Here is a 20,803-nt window from a genome sequence, read left to right as displayed (position 1 = left end):
AGATTTTCTTAGGTTTATTTCTTTGTCCTTATTTTTTTTTTTTTTGTTATTTTTCATTAATATGTATTTTGTTCAGCTAATTGTTATTCGACATCCACTTTAATTTTCCATATTTTAGAATTCCTAGTAGACAGGTCCAATTTCAGCCTTCCATTAATTTCTTAATTGATGTGTTTAGAACAAGCTTCAGAGACTATTTTTAGAGGAAACCCTTCATTTTCTAGAAGCTTTTTATGATGACCCTGTGGAATCTCATGTGACATTTGTTACTTTGGTGGGTTAAAGGTTAATTAAAATAAGACTCATTTAAAACTAGTCCAGCCCTCTGAGTTTTGCATCCTTTGCTTTCTTTTCTGTTTCACTAGCAGTTCTCTATTTTTCTTTGCTCCTTTCTTTTCTCTTTTTTTTTTCCTCCTTTCTGTATGTTTCCTTCTTTAAAATTTCATTTGTTGTGTCTTGCCCTTCTTGTAAACAGCTGGCGTAACATTTTCCCTCTGTCCCCTGAATAGGACTGGATGCCACTACTCCAACCAGTTCCCATGAACTTACTATTCCCAATGATGTAAGTGGACCAATAGTCCGTATCTCTTTCTCTTCTCTCGCTCCTCTGCCACCAGAGGGGACACCTCTAACCTTTGGTTGATCTGTAAACACCAGAATAAACTGTGCAGCACTCAGTCTGTGGGAAGGGGAGCGAGGGGTTGGTGAGGTGCTGATGGCAGCAGCAGGAGTGACTGTCCTCTCTCGTGGCCCTTGGTGACAGTGCCACGGGGCTTAGTTGGCTTCATGAAAACCTGGGTTCCCAAAACTCATCTCTCGCGTGGCACTGGCACAGGTGGTCTCAGCAGAGGGGCCAAAGGGGGTGGAAGAACATGCAGCTCCATGTGCTGTGTTTTGGGCTGGAGTCCTCCATGCCCATCTCCACTGAACCCCACACTAAACCAAGCTGGCATTTTTCCTGAGCCAAAAACCTACTTTGGAAATGTAAAAGTGCAGTGTAAGGGTTTATTTAAAAAACAAGGGCTAGAAACACTCCTGCTCCAGCAGCTCTGGGTCAGCTGTGATCGACAGCTCAGTGTCCGTGAGCAGCATGGTGCTGAATCTTAAAACAGTTCAAAATGCCCAACTCATATGCTGGGCATCACATAAAAGTGCCTTCCCCTTTAATTCAATTTCATTGCAGACAGGGTTGTGGTCTTTTTTCAGTTTTCATTACAAATGAGTCACTTGGAAAATGGAACTTTTCCCCTCCAGTAAAAAAAGCTTTGAAGCATGAGTGGGATCACAAATAGCAATTATATTACTTAAGAGATACTTACATTATTGTGCAAGCCCTATTAAACTCAGTGGCAATGATTTACAGTAAGAAAAATATACAGAATCACAAAGAAGTGGAGTGCTGTAATTTCTTAAGTTTTCTGTTTTGTAAAAAATTCACTGCTGATTTATCAGTTTCTGCTTTGCAACCGGATTAATTTTATTTTGAGAATTTTTTAGGAGCACCTTCTTTATCTGTACAGCACAAGTTTCTTAATTTCACTTTAAGGCAAATGTTGTTCTTGCCATCAGAGATGTAAATGCAAGGTCACTCTTTTGACTTACCTTCTATCAGGGTTCATAGCAGACAAGAGGAAGTGAGTTGGCCCTGTGTCCTGTAGTGCAATAGAAAATTTTTAAAATCAGTTTCTCACCCATGAGGTGTGAAATGCCTCATCTCAGCACTGTGAGTGCAAAGCAAGCACAAATCCACACGATGCTTCTCATAGAAAGTTTTTCTGGCTATGCAGTGTGTGTCTTGCTGTTTTGCTGAAGGAGCAAAGCCAAGGCCAAAATGGGGTTAGGCTTAGGAAGAGCCTGCAGGAGCTTTACAGCTGGTGAGAGGGAGTTCTGATGTTTGCATGGTGTCAAGATGTGCATTAAAGGACCAAAAGGTTGGTGCTGCCCACCTGAACTCTGTGTGCACCTGTCTGTGTGTGCACACCCAGCATTGCAGAGCAGAGGGAAGAACAGGCTCTTGGAGCTGCTTGGGAATTTTGCAGGTGCCTTCCCTGGGGTCTCCCAGTGTGACCATGTATACTGGTGTCCTGTGTCCCCAGCACAGCTGCACTAGGGCTGCTCTGCAGGCAGCCCAGTGCCAAAAATGTATTTCTTTGTGTCAGCAGTGGTGTGACCAGCAGGACCAGGGCAGTGAATGTCCCGCTGTGCTTGGCTCTGTGAAGCCACAGCTCAAATGCTGTGTCCAGTTTTGGGCCCCACAGTTCAGGAAAGACATTGAGGTGCTGGAGCAAGTTCAGAGAAGGGCAGTGAAGCTGGTGTAGGGTCTGGAGCACAAGTCCCGTGAGTTGCTGCTGATGGAGCTGGGGTTGTTTAGTCTGAAGAGAGGAGACTCAGGAGACCCCTTTGGTCTCTGTAACTACTTGAAAAGAGACTGTAGGCAGGTGGAAGTTGTTCTCTTCCCCAAGTGAATGATAGGAAAAGAGGAAATGGTCGCAGGATGTTGCACCAGAGGAGGTTTAGTTTGGATATTAGGAGAAATGTCTTCACTGGAGGGATGGTCAGACACTGGAACAGGCTGCTCAGGGAAGTGGTGGAATCATTATCCCTGGAAGTGTTCAAAAGGACATTGTGGATGTGGCACTTGAGGACTTGCTTTAGGGGTGAAATGATGGTGCCAGGTTAATCATTGGGCTCCATGGCTCTAGAGGTCTTTTACAACCTTACTGATTCAAAGAGAAATGAGGATATGAGAGAAATGAGGCGGTGAGGGAGCAGGGTGGGAAGGCACTAGCACCATCAATCAGATGCTGTGTGTGGAGGGAGGTTAGGGTGGGAGAGGCAGCAGCAGCTGTGCAGCAAAGCCTACGTGGGCAATTTGACTTTGCTTTCCCAGTAAGCATCTCCTAGTCCCAGTTTTGATGGACAGGCCATCAGTGTGGCACAGTGATTGTTCATCTGGCTGAAGGTGAAGGAAGCTGCAGGCCCTGGCATGGAACTGCAGTGCAGCCCTGAAGCTGCCCATGGTTTGTCCCCTGCCCATGGTTTGTCCCCTGCTCCAGCTCCAGGGTTCCCCTGTGCTGCACGAGTTCCAGAGCTTTCTTATCATTTGTGCTTATCTGTGCAAAAGTCCAGCACACATGAGAACACTATGAGACTTGCAAATACCTATGTGCTTGGCAGCTACCAGAGAAATCAGTGCATAGCTACATGTGCTACCTACTTTTACATACTTCTTAAGACCAAGATAATGATAAGCATGCCTCAGTGAGAACATGATAGAGCAAAATCAGATATAAAGACAATGAAGAGATGGGAGTTTAGCCTAGTCTACAGCAGATAGATTTTAATAGCCTTTTACAAATTACATAGCTTCATATTAAAATAAATTTTCCTCACTCCCTCTGGCATTTAGGCAGTGACAGAAATTTATTTTTCTGTTATTAATAATTTCTGTATCAACATCATGCTGCTTTCTTTATATGGTATGCTGACAATTGCAGTTAACCTGTTGCTCAATAATAAAGCAGTACTGGAGAATAAAAAAAAATACATATATATATGTTTTACAGAAAGTTACTTTCCACATGATAAAAGCTAAGGCTTCCTCTCCAAATAATGAATTCAGAAGATTTGCCTTTTTTCATAACTTCTTTGTAACTCCAAAAAGAGAACAAAGAGGATACTTCTCCCAGTCCATCTCAGAAGTCACCTTGGTCCTTATCTAGTATCTCATTTTGCTCATCAAAGCCTCTTACAGGGGCATTTGGTTGCCTTTCTTTCCTTGCTGGGATCTTGTCTGTCCTTCCACTGCTGCCAAAGTTACACAATGTGTGTTTCACCTAAATCCCAGGATAAAGTGGCATAAACAGGTCCTTAAAAGAGCCTTAAAAAAAAGAAGAGATGGTAGCCTTATGTGTAGATAACAGATGTCTTAAGATTTCTTAAGTCAATACCCCAAAACATCCATTGAGAGTAAATGAACAAACCAATAATTTAAAAATCTATCTCTTAAAAATCGGGCATATTTTGCATATGTGTGGGAGAGGCAGTCAGGGACAAAACAAGAAAGCAACTTACCCCGCAGAAAGCACCAAGAAAATTTCAAGGCAGCTGTAAATTTGATCACTACTCCATAGAAACAGAAGTGTCCATCCATCCAAGATGGATATGGCAGACTTGAAGAATTGCCTTTATTTTCCTATGGTACCTTAAATATTCCCTGTCAATGAGTGGGACCCACATGAGCAAAATATTCTTGGAGCAGCCCACGTCTTCTCAGTTTTCTATATGGCTTATTTCAAAGTCTGTGCAAGTATTTGGTCCACTTTTTGCATTGTTGTGGCAAGGAAATTTCTTAACATTATTATTTTGTTCTTAAGAGATACAGAGTATTTAAGCATCTTTGTCCAGGCCCTGCTGCAAGTTTCTAAAGAACTATAATCTGCCTCAGGAGATAGAAGCAGAGGCTTGAGGATCCCTGTGCTGCCCACAGGTAGCCAGTGCAGGCACATTGGTGCACACACAGACAGGCCAGAGGCTTCCTGGTGAAGCTCACACCAGCCCTCTGCACTGACGTGTGTAGTCACACACTGAGGGATCCTTGGGATAAGGACAGGGAGCTCAGCAGTGCCCTCCTGTTGTAACAGGATGGGAAATCCTCTGTGTGTTTCCTGCCAACCCATTTTTCCCCCCTTGTGGTTGCTCCTCTTGTGCTCGTCACAACTCGGTCTTTGTTTCAGCTACCTGGGTATCCACTTTGGCTTTCTGTTTGTCCCTGAGTGTGAAGCAAGGATTGCGTTTGGAGGTTTTTTCTTTTGATAAAATGTCTGGACAACACTAATCTGTTTCTGGCCAGTTACTCCAAGTACTACACTACCTCAAAGGTAACACAAAGGTCAGGGCCTGAAGCAGCAGGAAGAGTGAGAGAGGAAGGGCAGTCTCTTCATCTTGGCATATCCTAGTGCTAAACTGGCAACATTATCCCAGCATCAACAGACTTATCTATTTTGTACTCATTCTGGCCATGGCTGAGCTTTTCAGCACCATCCTTCCTTATCACCCTTACAGAAACCAAAACCTCTCAGTCTCAGCTGCTGGCTCTGTGCCCGCTTGGTCCTGGGGACTCTCCATGCTGGATGAGCAACACCCTGGGACACACTTGCACACCCATACACGTCAGGCTCAGTTCTATTCACAAAATAAGAGTTTTGGTAAGTTTCTGTAAAGGAAGGCAGAAAAAATTTCAGTCTCTTCCTATGCCTGCTTCTGCCTCAGAAGCAAAGAGCTGTAAATCCCACTGACTTTAATGCACAGTACCTGGCCAAGCAAGAACCACGTGTACCCAGGGAGGTGTAGGGCTGCAAGTGCTCTGGAAAGGCACAGAGCCACAGGCAACAGTTGTGGATGGTCAGCCTGACTTCCAGCTGCTGCTCTTGGCTTGCTGCTGCCACCAGCAATTCAGGCAGGGCTGTGGTTTGGTTTTCTCAACATCACAGCACACTGGCATTTTCTGCCATGGGAGACAGTGAAATAGTCTTGAAATACCAGAAATAAGATACTGTAACCATGTTGCAGCAAAACTGGATCTAGAAGCATATGACCATAGAGCCAATAGACTGCACTAGTGATTCCTTCCAAACAACAGAGCAAAAATCTTTTTGTTTTGCTACTGAGCTGCTCATAACCATGTTTTTAGCAATACTACAGATTGCAGTTAAGTGGTTTTTGCTTGTGTCTGTGGCACTAATCTCAGTCTTTGTCCCGCTCCAGTTAATAGGCTGCATTATTGGCAGACAAGGCAGTAAGATAAATGAAATCAGGCAGATGTCAGGAGCACAGATCAAGATTGCTAATGCCACAGAAGGCTCGGCAGAACGACAAGTTACAATCACAGGATCCCCTGCAAACATCAGCTTAGCACAGTACCTCATTAATGCAAGGTAAGTTGGCTTTGTAAGTGATCATGCTTCTGCGAGATTGCTCTGTCCGCTCTCCAGCAAATGTCTGTCCTGGGTAGATCCAGAAAGTTGCTTTGCAGTGTCCATTTTGCATAGTATTACTCAATTCCTAATGGTTTGTAAAGCCTTTATCATTAGAACCTGTGTTTGCTGTTGATTTGTATGGAAAGGAGCTTAATCCAGTGCGATTCCGGGTACATGTTGAATGACAAAAGCTGCAAAATCTGAATACTCATTTAGCATCCACCTAAAATATCAGTGGATAAATTAAATGAAATGACAATCATAAATTGTTTAGAGGAAAATACTTCTCACAGACCTATTTTACTGTCCTGAATGGCAAATATAGTGAAACAGATTGCAAAATAGATTTAATTTACCAAGTGGAAATTGTCACTCAGAGTTGATAAACTGACATTAGGTTGCTGAAGAGGCACAGTATTTACTTCTTCTGAGACAGCACCACAAATCTGTAAGAAGCATTCCCTAATGAGATGGGATGAGACTACCTGCTTCTCCACTTCCTGAATTAATGAAAGCACTGGCTGCTTAGCTAAGCCATGGTGATGGCTTAGGTCTCTTAACATTTTTTTATATGATTATTTAGAAAAATATTAAAATTGATCCCACTTTTATTTGCAATTATGTGGAGAAGAAAGTGCAATGGATATAGTGCTGTCTCATAAATCTACTTGTAAATGCTGGATTGAGGCAAATATATGGTGGGGGAGGGGGAGTAGCTATGTATTTTGTGGTGCTTTTTTTCTTTTATTTTCTTTTCCCCCCCTCCACAGAAGTACTGTTATATGAATCAAGCTTTGTGTTTAACTATGTTTGCTGTTAAGGTAGTACAAAGTATGTGATTTATGTGGGAGCTGCAGTCACAGCAGGTCTGCGCTTCCTGTGGTCCAGCCTCCTCTCCATTCCCAGTTTTGTAGAGCAACACTGCAGTGGTTGGAGTGGAGGAACAGGATATTTGTGCAGCTCTGTGTTACAGCAGACAAAAATACTGCTTTTTATAATTTAGTCTGAAAGCAGCTTCCTAGGGAAAAATATATAGGGATGGCACTGTGAAAACTAAGATAAACCATTTCCAGAATCTTAAAGCAACCTACAGCTCTTTTGATTTATATTCTTTGTAGCAAATATAAGTCACTTCCGTAAGCCCTGTAATCAAATAAAAATGTGTTCCCTCCTTTAACCCTTAAGGATATGTTCTTCTCTTGGTGTTCAGGGATTCCCCACACATCGAGACGAGAATAGACCCCTTCATTTTTAGTTGCACAAACACCATATGGCATGCATCTGGATCTCGGAAGATAACAATTTAGGATCTTGAAGACAGCTAAAGCATGCAAATAAAATAATGCACTTATTAATGGAGTTGCAGTGAGCTGCTCACCAGAGACAGAAACTCTAGTGAACAAAACTGTTTGACTCACTTTAGAAAAATCTGTGAACTCTCACACTTCTGTTGATTACTGTTTAATGTTTCTTGTGGTGGAATGGGATCTATATGAGGTCTTCTTTTAACATACTTTCGCAAAGAAGAGAACTCCTCAGCAGTCATATACCACGGATCTCTATCTATACCCTGTAAAACCAGAAACAAAGTATTTTGTTCCTGTTAAATTTCTAGATAGAAGTCATTTGTTACCATCATCTACAATAAACCATCATATATTATTATGTACCATGTGTTGGAACTGTATTCAGATGAAGTGACTTCATTTGTAAATGAAGACTCTAAAAGTAATGTGTAATAAATTAAGTTGTAAGGTAACATAGGCAATTAAGGTGGCTTTTTCATTTTAAAAAGTGACACTGTTCCAGATGTCTCCTTTCACATGAGACATTGCTGTCCAGCCAGGTGCCACCACAGCAGCAGTGCGAGCTCAGTTGCACTGGAGGAAGACTGAAAAGCTGTGAGGCAGGTGGGAGGTTTGCTCTAGTGAGGGTTAGGTACAGGGGCAGGACAGAGGTACAGAGCCAGGCTGCTGCTACTGCTGCCTCTGTGTGCTGGGAGCCACCTCCTAAACCTGCCACAAGTGATGCCATCTCTTTTAAAGACGGTGGCATAAAACAGCTTTGGGGAAGAGACAAGTACAGCACCTAGACTGCCCAAAGTGTGGTCTGGTATGTGAAAATAGTAATTACAAGAAGTGACAGCCATACGAGCATTCAGCATAAAGTAGATCTTTTTCTCCCCTACAAGATCTATTGTGCCCAGGAATTGGTTTCCAGGGCCAGTATTTCTGCATAAACTAATGTCTTTCAGCAACATAAGATGTAAAAATCCAAAATTATCTAACCTGAAACATACTGCGTGTATCTTTAAGCTATCCTCCAACCAAAGTTGTTATCTATAGAATAATTTATCAGCTTGCTTTAAGAATTTTATTGCAATCTGGTGTTGGATATGTACATAGTATATTCTAAATTATAGATATATAAATATATTGATATAATATCAAAACAGATATTTAAATCTTTCTAATTCTGTATTGCTTACCCGAGCGCTGGCCTCTGTATGAATAGAGCGTGTCTTAGCTTGTTTGCAGTAGAAATGTCTTTTTTCCTGTAAAGCCTTCTGCCTCTTTAACTGGTCTCCACTGTAGTAACTAGATTTTCATTACCCAATTTCATCTTCTTGCTTTTATTAAGATTGAATTGCAGTTTAGTTTTCCTGTGTAATATCTGACTTTGGATATAAATGAACTTAGCCAGCAGCACTTGCTCCTTGTTGAAGGGCAGTTTTCTGAAGGTATTTTTTTATGAGAGGTTCATTCACAGACCCAACAGGACTACCAAAGCCCCACCTGCTCTCTTCCCTTTACCAGTTTCAGGTAATGCAGGATGTGGCCTTCAGTGTGTGTATTCAGAAGGTGCAGGCCTGCAAAGGGACAGTGTAAAATTGTTACTGTGAAATTTTGTATGAAGGCTGCCTTACCCACAATGTTGTTGCATCCACAGTTGGTTTGGGACACTGCCACTGCCATGGGACAGCTGATATTTAATCTGATGAACTCTCACCTTATGTGTTGCCACCAGTAATAAATGGGAAACAGGGCAAATTACTGCTACAGTAGTACCTGTGAGAGTAAATCAGAGAGAGGGAGTTGGAATGGCTGCTACCAACACCAGCATTTTGGCCTGTGGGATCTGTTCTTTGTGCTGGTGCAGGAAAAAGCTTAAGCTCAAACATCAGCCCCCCCACCCCTCCCATATCAGTAAGGATTTTTTTGTTTTTGTTAAATGCACAGTAGACAAATTTGGAATCACTGAAACACTGAGTCCTGCACTACCTTTTATGGGCCTCCCTCCTAGAATAATACTGAGTAGTACTAAAAAATCCAATTGTATAAACTGAGTTTTTCAAAACATACTAAGGTATCACATGTAGCTCCTACACCCCCAAGTCGAGGATGTACAGTGGAGTTGGAGTCTCTGATTCAGTGTGACATAAACCCCTCTGTGTCAGTAGATGGCGAGTAGCATGGCCAAAAGCACAAGGGTGCACTTCTGTCTGCTTAGAAAAGCTAGGAGTTGCTCATCCATGGGGAGCAGATAAAGATTTTGGGGTAGGAAAATTAAAAAAAAAAAAAAAAAAAATCAAAACTTCACCTCCCTCAAAGGAGTCTGAATTTCATGCACTCACCCTCCTTCCCTCCCAGCTCCTCCCAGAAGATGCACTCCTTCCAGCTTCCCAGCAAAAGCTGCTGAGGTGTTTATGCTCCAAGAGCCCTCTTCTCTGTGGAGAAGAGAGGAGCTCAGTGCTCAAGCATTTCCCTCTCTCCCCCAGACTCCTCTCCCCAGCTCAGACCCACTTCAGGTGTCCTTCAGACTCACCATCAGCAGCAGTGCTTTGGGAAGCTCTGGTCCAGTGCCCCATCCCATGCATAGCACTGGTTGATCCTTGCATTCTTGCACGAGGCAGGCAGTGCACTGGTCATTGCCTTTCTCTGGGGCTGTAATTCTCAAAACTGTGTCTAAGGTGAGGAGGAGAGAGCTTTTCCAAGCCCTGTGTGGGTGACCATGTTTCCTTCCCAGCCTGCAGCCTGGCTACAGCTGCTCTCCAAGCCTGCTCACCCAGTCCGCAACAGGGACCAGCACAAACCCTGTGCTGGGGAGCCTTCCTGGGCCTGATGGGTGTGGAGGGAAAGCACCAAGTCCTCTGCATGGCCAGCCAGTAACTTGCTGGCACTTTAGTCTGGATGCAAGGAGCTGTTACAGCTCCTCTGCTCACCTCAAGAGAAAGCCCAAGAGCCTGACAAGTTAGTAATTGCCAAAAAGACAACCCCAAACTTACTAGGAATACACATAAAACTGTAGCTAGCTAAGGTTTTCCAACCCATAGTCCTATTTCTATGCTAGGCTGCCATAGCTCCCAGCTAGTCACCTGCAAAGAGCATCCTGAAATTAGTATTTGTGTTATTTGCCAACCCAAAAGCCAGTGCACAAGATACAACAAGCTAATGGGCAAAGGGAGCATTTTATATGCCCAAAAATCATACATGGCCAACAAAGAAAACAGTGTGTCCTTGGAATTACTGTATTTTAATGTCTGAAAACGTACAGAAAAGCAGAGTCAAACTCATCTTGCCCACTGATGGGTGGAGTTAGATTAAAGTGAAGGTGGTTTATTCCTACACCCTCCCAAAAGCCCATCACTGCCCTGGGCTTGGAGGTTGGGTCAGTCCCGAAGTTCCTGGTGCTGGTGGGGTCTGTCTGAGGATGTCTGTTGTATCCATGTAGTACCTTGTCTGTCAGCTGGAAAGCTTTGTCATGTTCACTGTAACCACTGTGCAAGCTCAGGAAGGATACCACTGCTGTGCAAGCCGGGGTGTTCTTCAGTGTTCCTTTTTACTAATTTACTTATAATTAGATTGCATAAGTATTTTGTTGTGATATTAAAAAAAAAGTCTGGGGAAAGTACAAACCAAAGTGAATACACTGGCTAATCTGGTTTGTTTTATATGAAAAATGCACATTGACCTCACAGTGAATGAAATGAAAAACTAACTCACTTAAAAAACAAAGAAACCAAAACAACCAAAACTTTATGCCTTAAATGGAAGCAGCAAGTTGTTGCTCAGTTTCCTCTCATCCTAGCAAAATTACAAAGGATATTATTTATGTCACAAAACTGACAAATTGAAAAAAATTACCAAAACCCCCCGCGTCCCCCTTTCAGAAATACCCTAATTTTGAAAAGCAAAATTCACCATATCAGTGCTGGGGAGTAAACTTCATAGTTACTTTAAGTTTTCTTTTAAGTTTTGTTTTTTCCATCTTTTTGCCATTACCTGCATTCCTTAGATTTCTTTTTTTTTCATATGTAAAATGAACTAGCAACACCCCCATACCCTCTTCCTTTTTCTTTTTTTTTCTGTTCTGAAAGAACCTTAGAGTCTCAGTAATGTTTTCCCCATCAAATCATGGAAAACCCTTTTGTTATTTCTCTTCTTTAACACATAACATGTTCCTCCTTTGACCCTCATTTTCCCTTTTTTTCTCTCTCTCCCCCTCCTCCCTCCCACTCGTCTGTCCCCCTCGTCCACCGATCTAATCCTGGATCCTGCCCTTTCGTGGTTGCTGTCCTTCCCTCCCTCCTTCCCTCCCTCCTCCTCCCTCTCCCGGCCCCACCGCCCTGGCTGAACCCTCCCAACCTGTTTGTTCCTCTTCCTCTCTTCGTTTGCAGCTTAGAGATGGCTAAAGTCAGCACCCAGACCGCTTCCGTCACGACCCCTGTTGACCTCAACATGAACCTCTCTCAGTCTGCCACCCCTACCTCCACCCCCACCTCCATGGCCGTGCTGGCGGCCGCCTCCGCCGCTACCGTCAGTACCCCCCCTCCCCTACCAACTCTGCCAACCACCCACTATGCCGTTCCTGTCTCCAGTCTGCTTGGCATGAAAACTGTCCCACTCCTGGCACTAAATGCCGCGGCCGCCGCGGGGGCCACGGGGAGTTTGTCCGCTTACACTGCCAAAATTCCTTCGACGAGCGGGGTTAAGAAATCTGACCGCCAGAAGTTTGCTCCATATTGAAGGGATGAGACACAATGCAAGCTTTGCCAGCTCTGCCAAGAGTCTGTGGTAGATCCTAGTTATCAAGGAAACAATACGGCATCTTTTATTTTCTGTTCAATTGCTAGTGTTAACTGTTGCCGACTCAAGTCGTCTTCCGCTCTCCATAACACCTAACGCCAGGCACCACCTACCAACTAGTTCCAACAGCCAGCAGTGCCAGCCTGGGCTCTTTCTCCCCAGACACAGGCTCGGCCAGGGCAGACCCTCAGCAGCCCCATAGCAAGGCAGGATGCCCCCAGCCCAGCAAGGGAGACACAGTGAAGAGAAGGAAAAAAACATCAGTGAGGCAAAATGGTGATAGCCTGCTCCAGCAAAGCTGCTCGGCATCAAAATACACTTAGATACATTTGCAGGGATCCCTCCAACTGCAGAACAACTCCTTACGGCAAACTGGCATCTTTGGTGTATTTTTTCTGTCGCTAGAATGTGCAAATCTGGCACTTCTGATGATCACCAGTGCCCCTGTAATGCCCTGTGAAGTGCTGCTGGCCCCCTCAGTCATTCTGCTGCTCCCAAAAGGCCTGGACACCCCATCTCCCTGTCCCAAAATCTGCCTATGAGCAGGAGATGGAGGTTAGGAGGTACCGACTTCAGGTACTTCTGCACACAGTGAATCCTTCTGGTCTGAGAAAAACTGCTAAACTAAAATGACTGTGAAAGAGTAAGATGAAAATATCAGGTGCCTGTGCCTTTCCATGTGATGCTTTTAAAGGGCGCAGCCATTTTTCTCTGCTTTGGAAAAACATAATTTTAAGAATTCTGCTTGAGGGAGGGAGAGACAGAGAGTGCAGGTTCCTTCTTCTGCACTCAGATGTTTTACATATACTGACACAGTGCTTATTTCTGTAAGTGCTTCAGAGCAAGTACAAACCAGATCACTGTCTGATATTTCCTGTCGTGTAGGTTTTATTCAGCCAAAATGACCATTTTTTCATTAGGTTTCTGTACAAAATACATCCCTGTTTAACTCTCCACTAATCATGCAGTCAAGTTGTATGGTAATCATGAGTAACATGCAGCATTTTAGAGGTCATTCAAAGGCTGCTGCCTGGACAGATCCCATCCCTTTACCAAGCACTTCAGGATGTTCAGATTAACTAAAACGAGACAGGTAATGTCAGCCAAAGCCAAGAGAGCTGGGGAATGGAGTGGCTGGTTGCCAGCTGTTGGAACTAGTTCTTAACTGCATTTTATGTTTGTCCATCCACCTTCTTTTTAATTTCTGTTGCATAACTCAGTAATGCAATATTGTTTTCCTCACCACTTCCAAATCCAGAGTCCCATTAGCCTGCCATGTTCATCCACTCTGCACTCCTTGGACACAAAGCTTTAACAATTGAACTGTATTCAGTGCATTTTAATATAAACTAAAAACACAATGCAAATGCAATACTTTTTAAAACATGGTATTTCAAAGTGTGTTATTGTATAGGGCTAAGTACTATCTCAGTATTTTGTGTCATTTCTGTATTCTGTGGGCTTTTCTTCACCTTAGCACCTTTGCACTAAGTTTTGTCACTGTAACCATTTGTAGAACTGCCATTGTTACAATTTGCACTTATCCAAATGGGGCTTTTGGTTGGTTTTGTTGGGGTTTTTTTTGTTTTGTGGTGTTTTTTTTTTGTTTCTTTGTGGCTTCCTTTTTTTCTCTTTTTTTTTTTGGTTTTTTTTTGTTTGTTTGTTTGTTTTGTTTTGTTTTGTTTTTTTGTTTGGTTTGGTTTGGTTTTTTGTTTTTGTTTTTTTTTTTTTGTTTGTTTGGTTTTTTTTTTGTTGCATATAATGAAGGAAAAACTGGGAATAATGTCAAGGTACCACAGCCATTTAAAAGCTCTAGAAGTCTGTAAAATTGTTCTAGACTATTGTAACTGTTTCAATAATTGACATTTAAGAAAAAAAAACCACCAACCTCTGTGTGAGAAAACTTGCCTGCACTGAAATGCTGTTCTATGCTGGTTGTACTCAAGTGGTATTTTTTTAATAGTGAGAAGATTTTTTTTCTTTTTTTTTTGCCTTTTTTTTTTTTTTTCTTTTTTTTCTTTTCCTCGTTTTTGTTCCTACATTTTAGGCTGTCTTCAGAAGTTACTGGCCTGGGGGCTCTGTAATGTATCTCATCATGCCCTAGTGCATTAGCCACCAGACAGGACTTTTCCAAAGCCCCATGAGACAATGCTTTCTATGGACTAATCTACAGAGGAGTTTCTGCCATTTCTAACTTTCTTATTATTCTGAGACATCAAAAGAAAACACTTACTTTACTCTTTAAGCAACTGTGCTTCCTAACTCTTGTGTTGCTTTCATTACTGTTCCAGTTTTAACACTGTTGTGGCTCATAACATAAAGCAAAGACAAGTTATTTTTGGGGGTTAATTTTCATTGATGTTCATGCTTTGGCTAATCTGTATAAAAGCATGGGCCGTTAGTGTTCTAAACCACTGTATTCAGCTAGAGACTCGACAGCAAGTTACATGAGACGTTTTTATAAATAAATTTTTTTCCTGATTAAAAAACAAAAAAAGACGTGGTAGCTTTGTGCATACAACTGTTGTGTTGTTTAAACTTTGTTCTTTGTAACCGAGTTGCTAACTTGTCATTGAAGAAGCACTATTTTATGGATTGTCAAACTAAGATCACAGACAAATTGCTTGTTTTCAATTAATGATTAAAGGTTTCATATCATCACGCTTAAGGTCCCAGTGCTCATTGGGAAAGTGTAACACCTGTGCAAGACTGGCAACCTTAGTAAGGGATTGTCAGGGATGATGAGTCTGTTCAGGATTAGTGGGAGCCAGATTGTGCAGTTAGTAGATAAACAGTATTTCTACAAAACTTGGTTTGGTTTTTAACAAAGCTGTTTGTTGAGAACTTCTCACACTGCATAGAAAAGACAAATTTGGCTTCATGTTGCAAGCAGCCACTGACTTGTATCTCTGGTCTTTTCCCAGACTGATCTATAGATCAGATACTGGGGAGAGAAAAACAGGAGCAACAGAATGAATTTGGATGCTGAGTACTGTATTGCTAAGGCCCTTCATACTTCCCCATTCCCAGCAGCACTGCCCAGTGGCAAGGCTTCTAGTCAGCACCCTCCACCCTGCCAGGTGCCAGCCCAGCAGCAGGGAGGAGCACAGAATGTGCAGCAGGAAGGGGAAGGGAGAGCTCAGCAGGCCCAGGAGCTGCCTCTTCCTGCCCTGGCACTCTGCTCCAGCTGTTCAAACCCTCCTTTGCATCTGCTGAAGCACTGCAGTCAGCCTCGAGTTCTCTCTTCAAAAGAGCAAGCAAAAGAAAGGGGCTGGCCCCTGGCCGTGCTCTGGCCACCTCTTCTCTTGGGGCAGTGGCAGTACTGTCACAGCTACTGCTCTGGCCTCATGAGAAAGCAGCTTTTTGGCAATGCAGGAGTAGCATCCTTAATGACACAAGACTGATTGTACAACCTCCATCTCCCCACTCTGTTAAAGCCCCCTACCTGCCTTCAGGGATTTAGCTTGGGGTTCTGCTTCCCCTCCCTGCCCCTGCTGAGCTTTTGGGGCATACCACAGTTATCCTCTGTGGTCTCCAGGATACACAAAGCTCTCCAGTTTGAGTCTGCAACTAGGACACAACCAGGATGTGCATGCAAACTTGAAGACCTGTAGAAATCAACAGCTTTCCCAATACAGATGCAGCCACAAAACAACCCCTGATGATGAAGGGTGCCGAGGGGCATTACAGAACAGCTCACTGCACCCCAGTACCCAGGAGGACTTAGCCAATATTGGCAATTAGCTACTCCAACCCTTAGAAAAACTATAGGCTGTAAGACTAATTTGATAAAATTCTGTGTTACTATTACTTAAAATATATTTTTATTACTTAAAATGTATTTAACCTCTCATTCTTTAAAGGAGAGATGAAGCTGCTTTCACAGCAGAGACCTTAAATAAGTCTTCATTTCTTCAACAGCAAAAGCTATTTCTGTGGCTAGCCTAGCTACTGTAAATGAAAAAAAAAAAAGAACATTATTGCAGCTCAACACTAAGTAGGTCAAAGCTTTGCTCTCCCAGTAAGGCTGCCAGGCAAAGGGCAGCAGTAGCTCTGGGATGTATAGTATCTTTCACATTAATAATTCACGTATGCCTTGCAGAATTGAAAGATTTAAACAAACTACTGCAGGGGCATGTTTGTGTGAAGAATGAGGAGATGTAAAAAAAAACCACATGGACAAAGAAGGAAGTCTTCTGAGAGGATTTTTGCAAAAATACAGGCAAAAATGTGATAAAATCTAAGCTTATTTTAATTTCATCATTTTAGTTGGAAAATATTTCTGAATGGAAGGAAAAAACTCTTAATAGCTGTACTATACAAAACAGACAAACAAAAGACAAGGTGGTAAAGAAAAAAAAAGGGTAAAGAATAATAGTAACCAAGACAGAAAAGTAAACCACTCATGGCCAAAGGTAGATAAGAGGAAGCATGTACTCCCTGTGAAAAGGTCACTGCCCACAAAAATGTGAGTTTCCAGATGAAAGACAGCACCAGTTCCGCAGCTTTTGCGTCATCAAATTGGAATTAGGTTTCTGGAAACATCTCAAATGAATTCAAGCAGCTCTGTTGTGTTTCTCAAGTGAAAAAACATTGACAACATGAATGCTGGCTGGAACCAGAAGGAAAATAAACAAAGTTAGTCCTCTGCTAATACACAGAGTGCTTTCTGTTCTCAGGCATAGCCAGAGGGCATCTGTGGGCTCCAAGGTTCACTCTGGTGCCAGTCAAGCTCCTAGGAAGCAGCACAGTCTAACTGGTGCCATGCACAGAGGCACCTGGGAAGTGCCTCAGCCTCAGAAGGCTGCACAGGCAAGGTGCTGTTTGTCGAGTTTCACAAGACAGTCTGAAAATCCAACTTCTTCCACAGCCTAAATATCAGCTGAATGTATTTCAGCACTGTTTGTATTCTTGGCACAGGACCTTCCCCATCTGGAGGGAGTGTCATGATTATCTAAAAGTCACAATGCTCCCTGATCCAGTGGTTCAACAGTGGCACAGCTTCTGCAGGGAAGACTGTCATTGTCAGACTCCTCAACTGAGTGACACAAAGTGTGTGTTCAAAGAACAGCATCGAAAGGAGGCATTTGAACAGAGATCTCTTCTGTCCTCTGTAACTTCTGCAGCCACCAATGGTGCAAGGCATTAGTGCCTCCACTGTAGTTTTGGAAGAAATACCTGGTTTAGATGTCTACACACAGGAACTGCTCCCATTTGTTTTTCCAGCTGTTGGCCCAGGATAATTCTAACTGAACTGATGAACAGAAGATCAAATGAAGGCAGATAGTGAAAAACTGCTTCACACCTGAAATTTCCATCTCTTGGCCCAAGCAACACTTTCTAGGGATGTAAGTACACACTGCCCTTCTTGGCACTGAAGTGTACTTCATTACTTGGTTCCAGGAAGGAATGCAGTAATATTGATTAAATCAGTTTCTGCATCAATACATGTGTCCTACAGACTGGCATTTGTGTTATAAGAGTGACTGAAATTAAAGAGTCACAGTCATTTGATGGTATCTAACAAAATGGAATTTCTGTAACATTACATACTCACACTGTGGTTTCTAATGACAGCTATATTATGATCCATGCATGCTGAATGTCCAATTTTCTAGGGCAATCTTTATGAATTATAAGAAAAAGATATTTTTAAGTGCTGAAAATATTCTAGTAACATTTATAATTATAAGACTTTTATAATTTCTAGCTTACTGTTTTTTAAGATGATAAAATGCAGAGAATCTAATTATACTGGAATGCAATAAGCAAAATCTGTTTCTCCTCAAAATGAATTTATTGGCAGGGGGCCTGGCCAAAGCTAATGTTCTTTCCAATCAGTATTTGCAATTTGAAGCAAATTTTAAAATTAAATGCTGTAGTAGAGGAAAAACAATCATGTTAGCAAATGAGAACACTGGTTTGTTGTTATTCAGATTTGTTGCTTTGCACGGTCACTTTTGGGCTCCTCTGTACCAAATGCAGACCTTGTTCCACATCTAAGGCATGACAGCAGCAGCTTATTTCTTCAAGGGCAGGAGAGAAGTTAGCACAGCAATTATAATTTGTGACTCTCCTTGCCAGCAGCTGTAGCTGTGGTGAGCTGCTCCCTGCGGAGCTGCTCTCTGGAACTCCATTTCAAACATGCAGGCACACAGGCTGTGCTCCTGGAAGTCACTCACCAGCTCCAAAACCATCAAGCTCAGGAATCTCAACTACTTTCTGGTGGCATGGTGGCAGTTTTTAAGTTTTGACAACACTTTCCATTATTGTATGAGTAAATAAGGATTACAAATGTCTTCCTCCCTAACTCAGATACTTCAGTTTTCTGCAAGTTCTGGAGATAAGAGAATTAAAATAGTCATCCTAATTCAAATTAAAATTTTGTTTTTAATAGTGGCTATTGACAGAGCTAGTTATTAGGATTAATCTGATCTTTATTGTTAAAAAATAGAATTCAAGGAAGTTAAGTAAGTGAGAAAAAAAATTAAGGACATGCATATTTTTAAAAACAATAATTTCCTCTGGTTAATAACCTAGCTGAATAATACATCAGAAGTACATAAAATTGTTTTCTAAAACTGAAGACATACTTAAGATTACAAACTAATTATCCCTATGTTTTCTAAGATACAGGAGATTATTTCGATTAATAAATTAGCTTGACTACTAAATGAGGTTAGGATACTTCCCTCTTCTCCCTTATAGCCATGCCACTTTCATTGATAAAAAGCAGGATGATTTTTTGCCCCTTTGACACAACAGCACATGCAAGGCAGTGGTCACAAGGGACAGTCACTCCCATCAACTTCACAAAGCTCTCTAAAAGCTTTGTTTCAAATGTTGAAGAAAGGTAACAGTTGTATGCAGTAAGCTGTAAAAAACTTGGATACAACACTACTTAGAGATCTTTGAGATTCCTCCAAGGAAAAGAGCACCAACTCCTAAACAAGACAGAAGCAAGAGGGATGGATGCTGTCACTTCCCCAGCAGTGCACACAACCCCCTGGCTCTGGCTGGTCCATCTTTACCCTTCCATCTAGTTATGCAAGGACAACGAGTGGAATGATGAGGGATCTGGTGTTTTTTCCTGCCATCTATTCCTAATAACAGTAGGCTGCACTGGTTTGGATTTGAATGTTCAAGATCTCTGCACTGTAACTAAACTCACTGCCTTTAGCTTCTTATCACAAGATACCTCTAAAGATGAGGGCAACTGGACTAAAACAGCTGAACTGTTAATTCCTACTCATCCACAGTTGAAACCATGACTTGCAGATTTATGTGCAAGATGAAAGTAAAATTACAGAAGAATGTACCCAAAAAGTGTCATTAATAGACTCAGAGATTAGCATTTTTATACTGTCTAAACATGTATGACCATGATGCTCTGTGTAACCTGACATTCACTCCCTCTGTTTCTCTGATATTAAGCCAAATGCAGAGTGGTTCTGAAGTTCAGTGTTAATAAGCTTGTGTACTTTTGTGAGTGGGGTCAGTGAAAAGCAAAGATAAACAGAATGGTTAGAAATTTAGCTTAGTGTTTCTTAGAGGGAAATTGGGGAAGTGCTTTTTTTGGTTTGTTTTGAAAAAGACTGTCCCGTAATACTGCACCACCCTCTCAGCTGGAAGTTCTCTTTTCAGGGATAAATGGATGTAGAGATCTTTCACTGCAGCATGACAGGCACCTTAGACATTGATGTTTGAATGCTTCATGCTGTACAAAGACATTTTATTTCAGTTTTGGTCCAACTAAGTTTTCTCCAAATTGTCCAAACATTCATTATTTATTTCAATATTCTCTGAACACTTATTTTGTATTTTAATACCCTCTGAATGTTGCTATCTCAGTGACAGTCCTAATTCATGTAAGACTTCAGTGTCAGATCAAACATTTTAGCAGCAACAGCTGCTTACACTTACTAACAGCTGTACACCAACACATGTGAGCAGGAATGTGTGGATACAATAAATATAAACCACTAAGAGCCACTGCCTGAATTTTGACAGCTTTATAAATAGGAAGAGCTGAACCCAAGGATCATGGAATTTGGGAATGATAAAAAAGCATCTCACTATAAAGAAAGGGCTTCTGCCATATCAAATATTTCCCCCAAAACAGGCAAACATCTAAGTTTAGTTCTAATCTTTACTGCTTGGTTGATAACCATCTCTGAGGCAAGTAAGTGGAGTGCTTTATAAGACCAAAGCTTGTTTTCTCCCTTTAAAATCTCACTAATTTTAAATCTAGAATATTTTTTAAAAAAAAGTTAACCTGTTCTTAACTTTTTTGGTATCAGTCAAGCCACACATCCCTCTTATTTTTAAAAAATCCTCAGCAAATCTGAAATATGTGAAGATCTGCAAAAGTAAAAAAAAAATTAAATAGACACTTACCAAAGGTAGTTCTGCTTTCCATGTCCCAGTCTTGTCAAGTTTGTTTGTTCTTGGTTTTACTTAATCTGTGTTTATCAGAACAAAATCAGTTTTAGATGCTTTCTGTGCCTAAGAGAGTGTTTTAAGAAAGTTTCCAGTATTTGCAGCTATTACTTTACCTCCTTCCAGTGCAGTACCTTCCTCTCAGGCATTTTGTCACCTGTTCATTAAGTGATGCAGATATGTAACCACTGTGTTCTCATCCCTGTGGTTCAAGAAATGCCTGCACTAAGCAAAACAGGAGACTATGAAGAAAAATATGCAGCAGTGCTATGGCACATCACAGGATATACACTGTGGAGA

At 41.9% G+C, this 20,803-nt stretch overlaps 1 protein-coding gene across 27 annotated transcripts in view; it reads left to right on the top strand.

Moving 5' to 3' along the window:
- Positions 1-20,803, top strand: part of LOC130250434 (poly(rC)-binding protein 3-like) — a 485,448-nt gene that overhangs the window by 459,501 nt on the left and 5,144 nt on the right. For 7 of the 27 annotated variants that reach the window (XM_056486132.1, XM_056486131.1, XM_056486130.1 and 4 more), the window contains 3 exons: positions 510-562; positions 5,767-5,936; positions 7,189-7,720. The exons of 2 other annotated variants lie outside the window; for them this stretch is intronic. In XM_056486132.1, coding sequence (XP_056342107.1) covers positions 510-562; positions 5,767-5,936; positions 7,189-7,285 — 320 coding nt within the window. In that variant the 3' untranslated portion in view covers positions 7,286-7,720. Of the gene's footprint in view, positions 1-509; positions 563-5,766; positions 5,937-7,188; positions 7,731-14,111; positions 20,322-20,803 lie in introns of those variants that run through there. 18 more of the 27 variants (XM_056486154.1, XM_056486157.1, XM_056486153.1 and 15 more) reach the window with 9 other exon arrangements.

The sequence above is a fragment of the Oenanthe melanoleuca genome, chromosome 2, assembly GCF_029582105.1.
Source record: "Oenanthe melanoleuca isolate GR-GAL-2019-014 chromosome 2, OMel1.0, whole genome shotgun sequence".
NCBI classification, from domain to species: domain Eukaryota; kingdom Metazoa; phylum Chordata; class Aves; order Passeriformes; family Muscicapidae; genus Oenanthe; species Oenanthe melanoleuca.
This window is presented reverse-complemented; position numbering and strand designations above follow the sequence as displayed.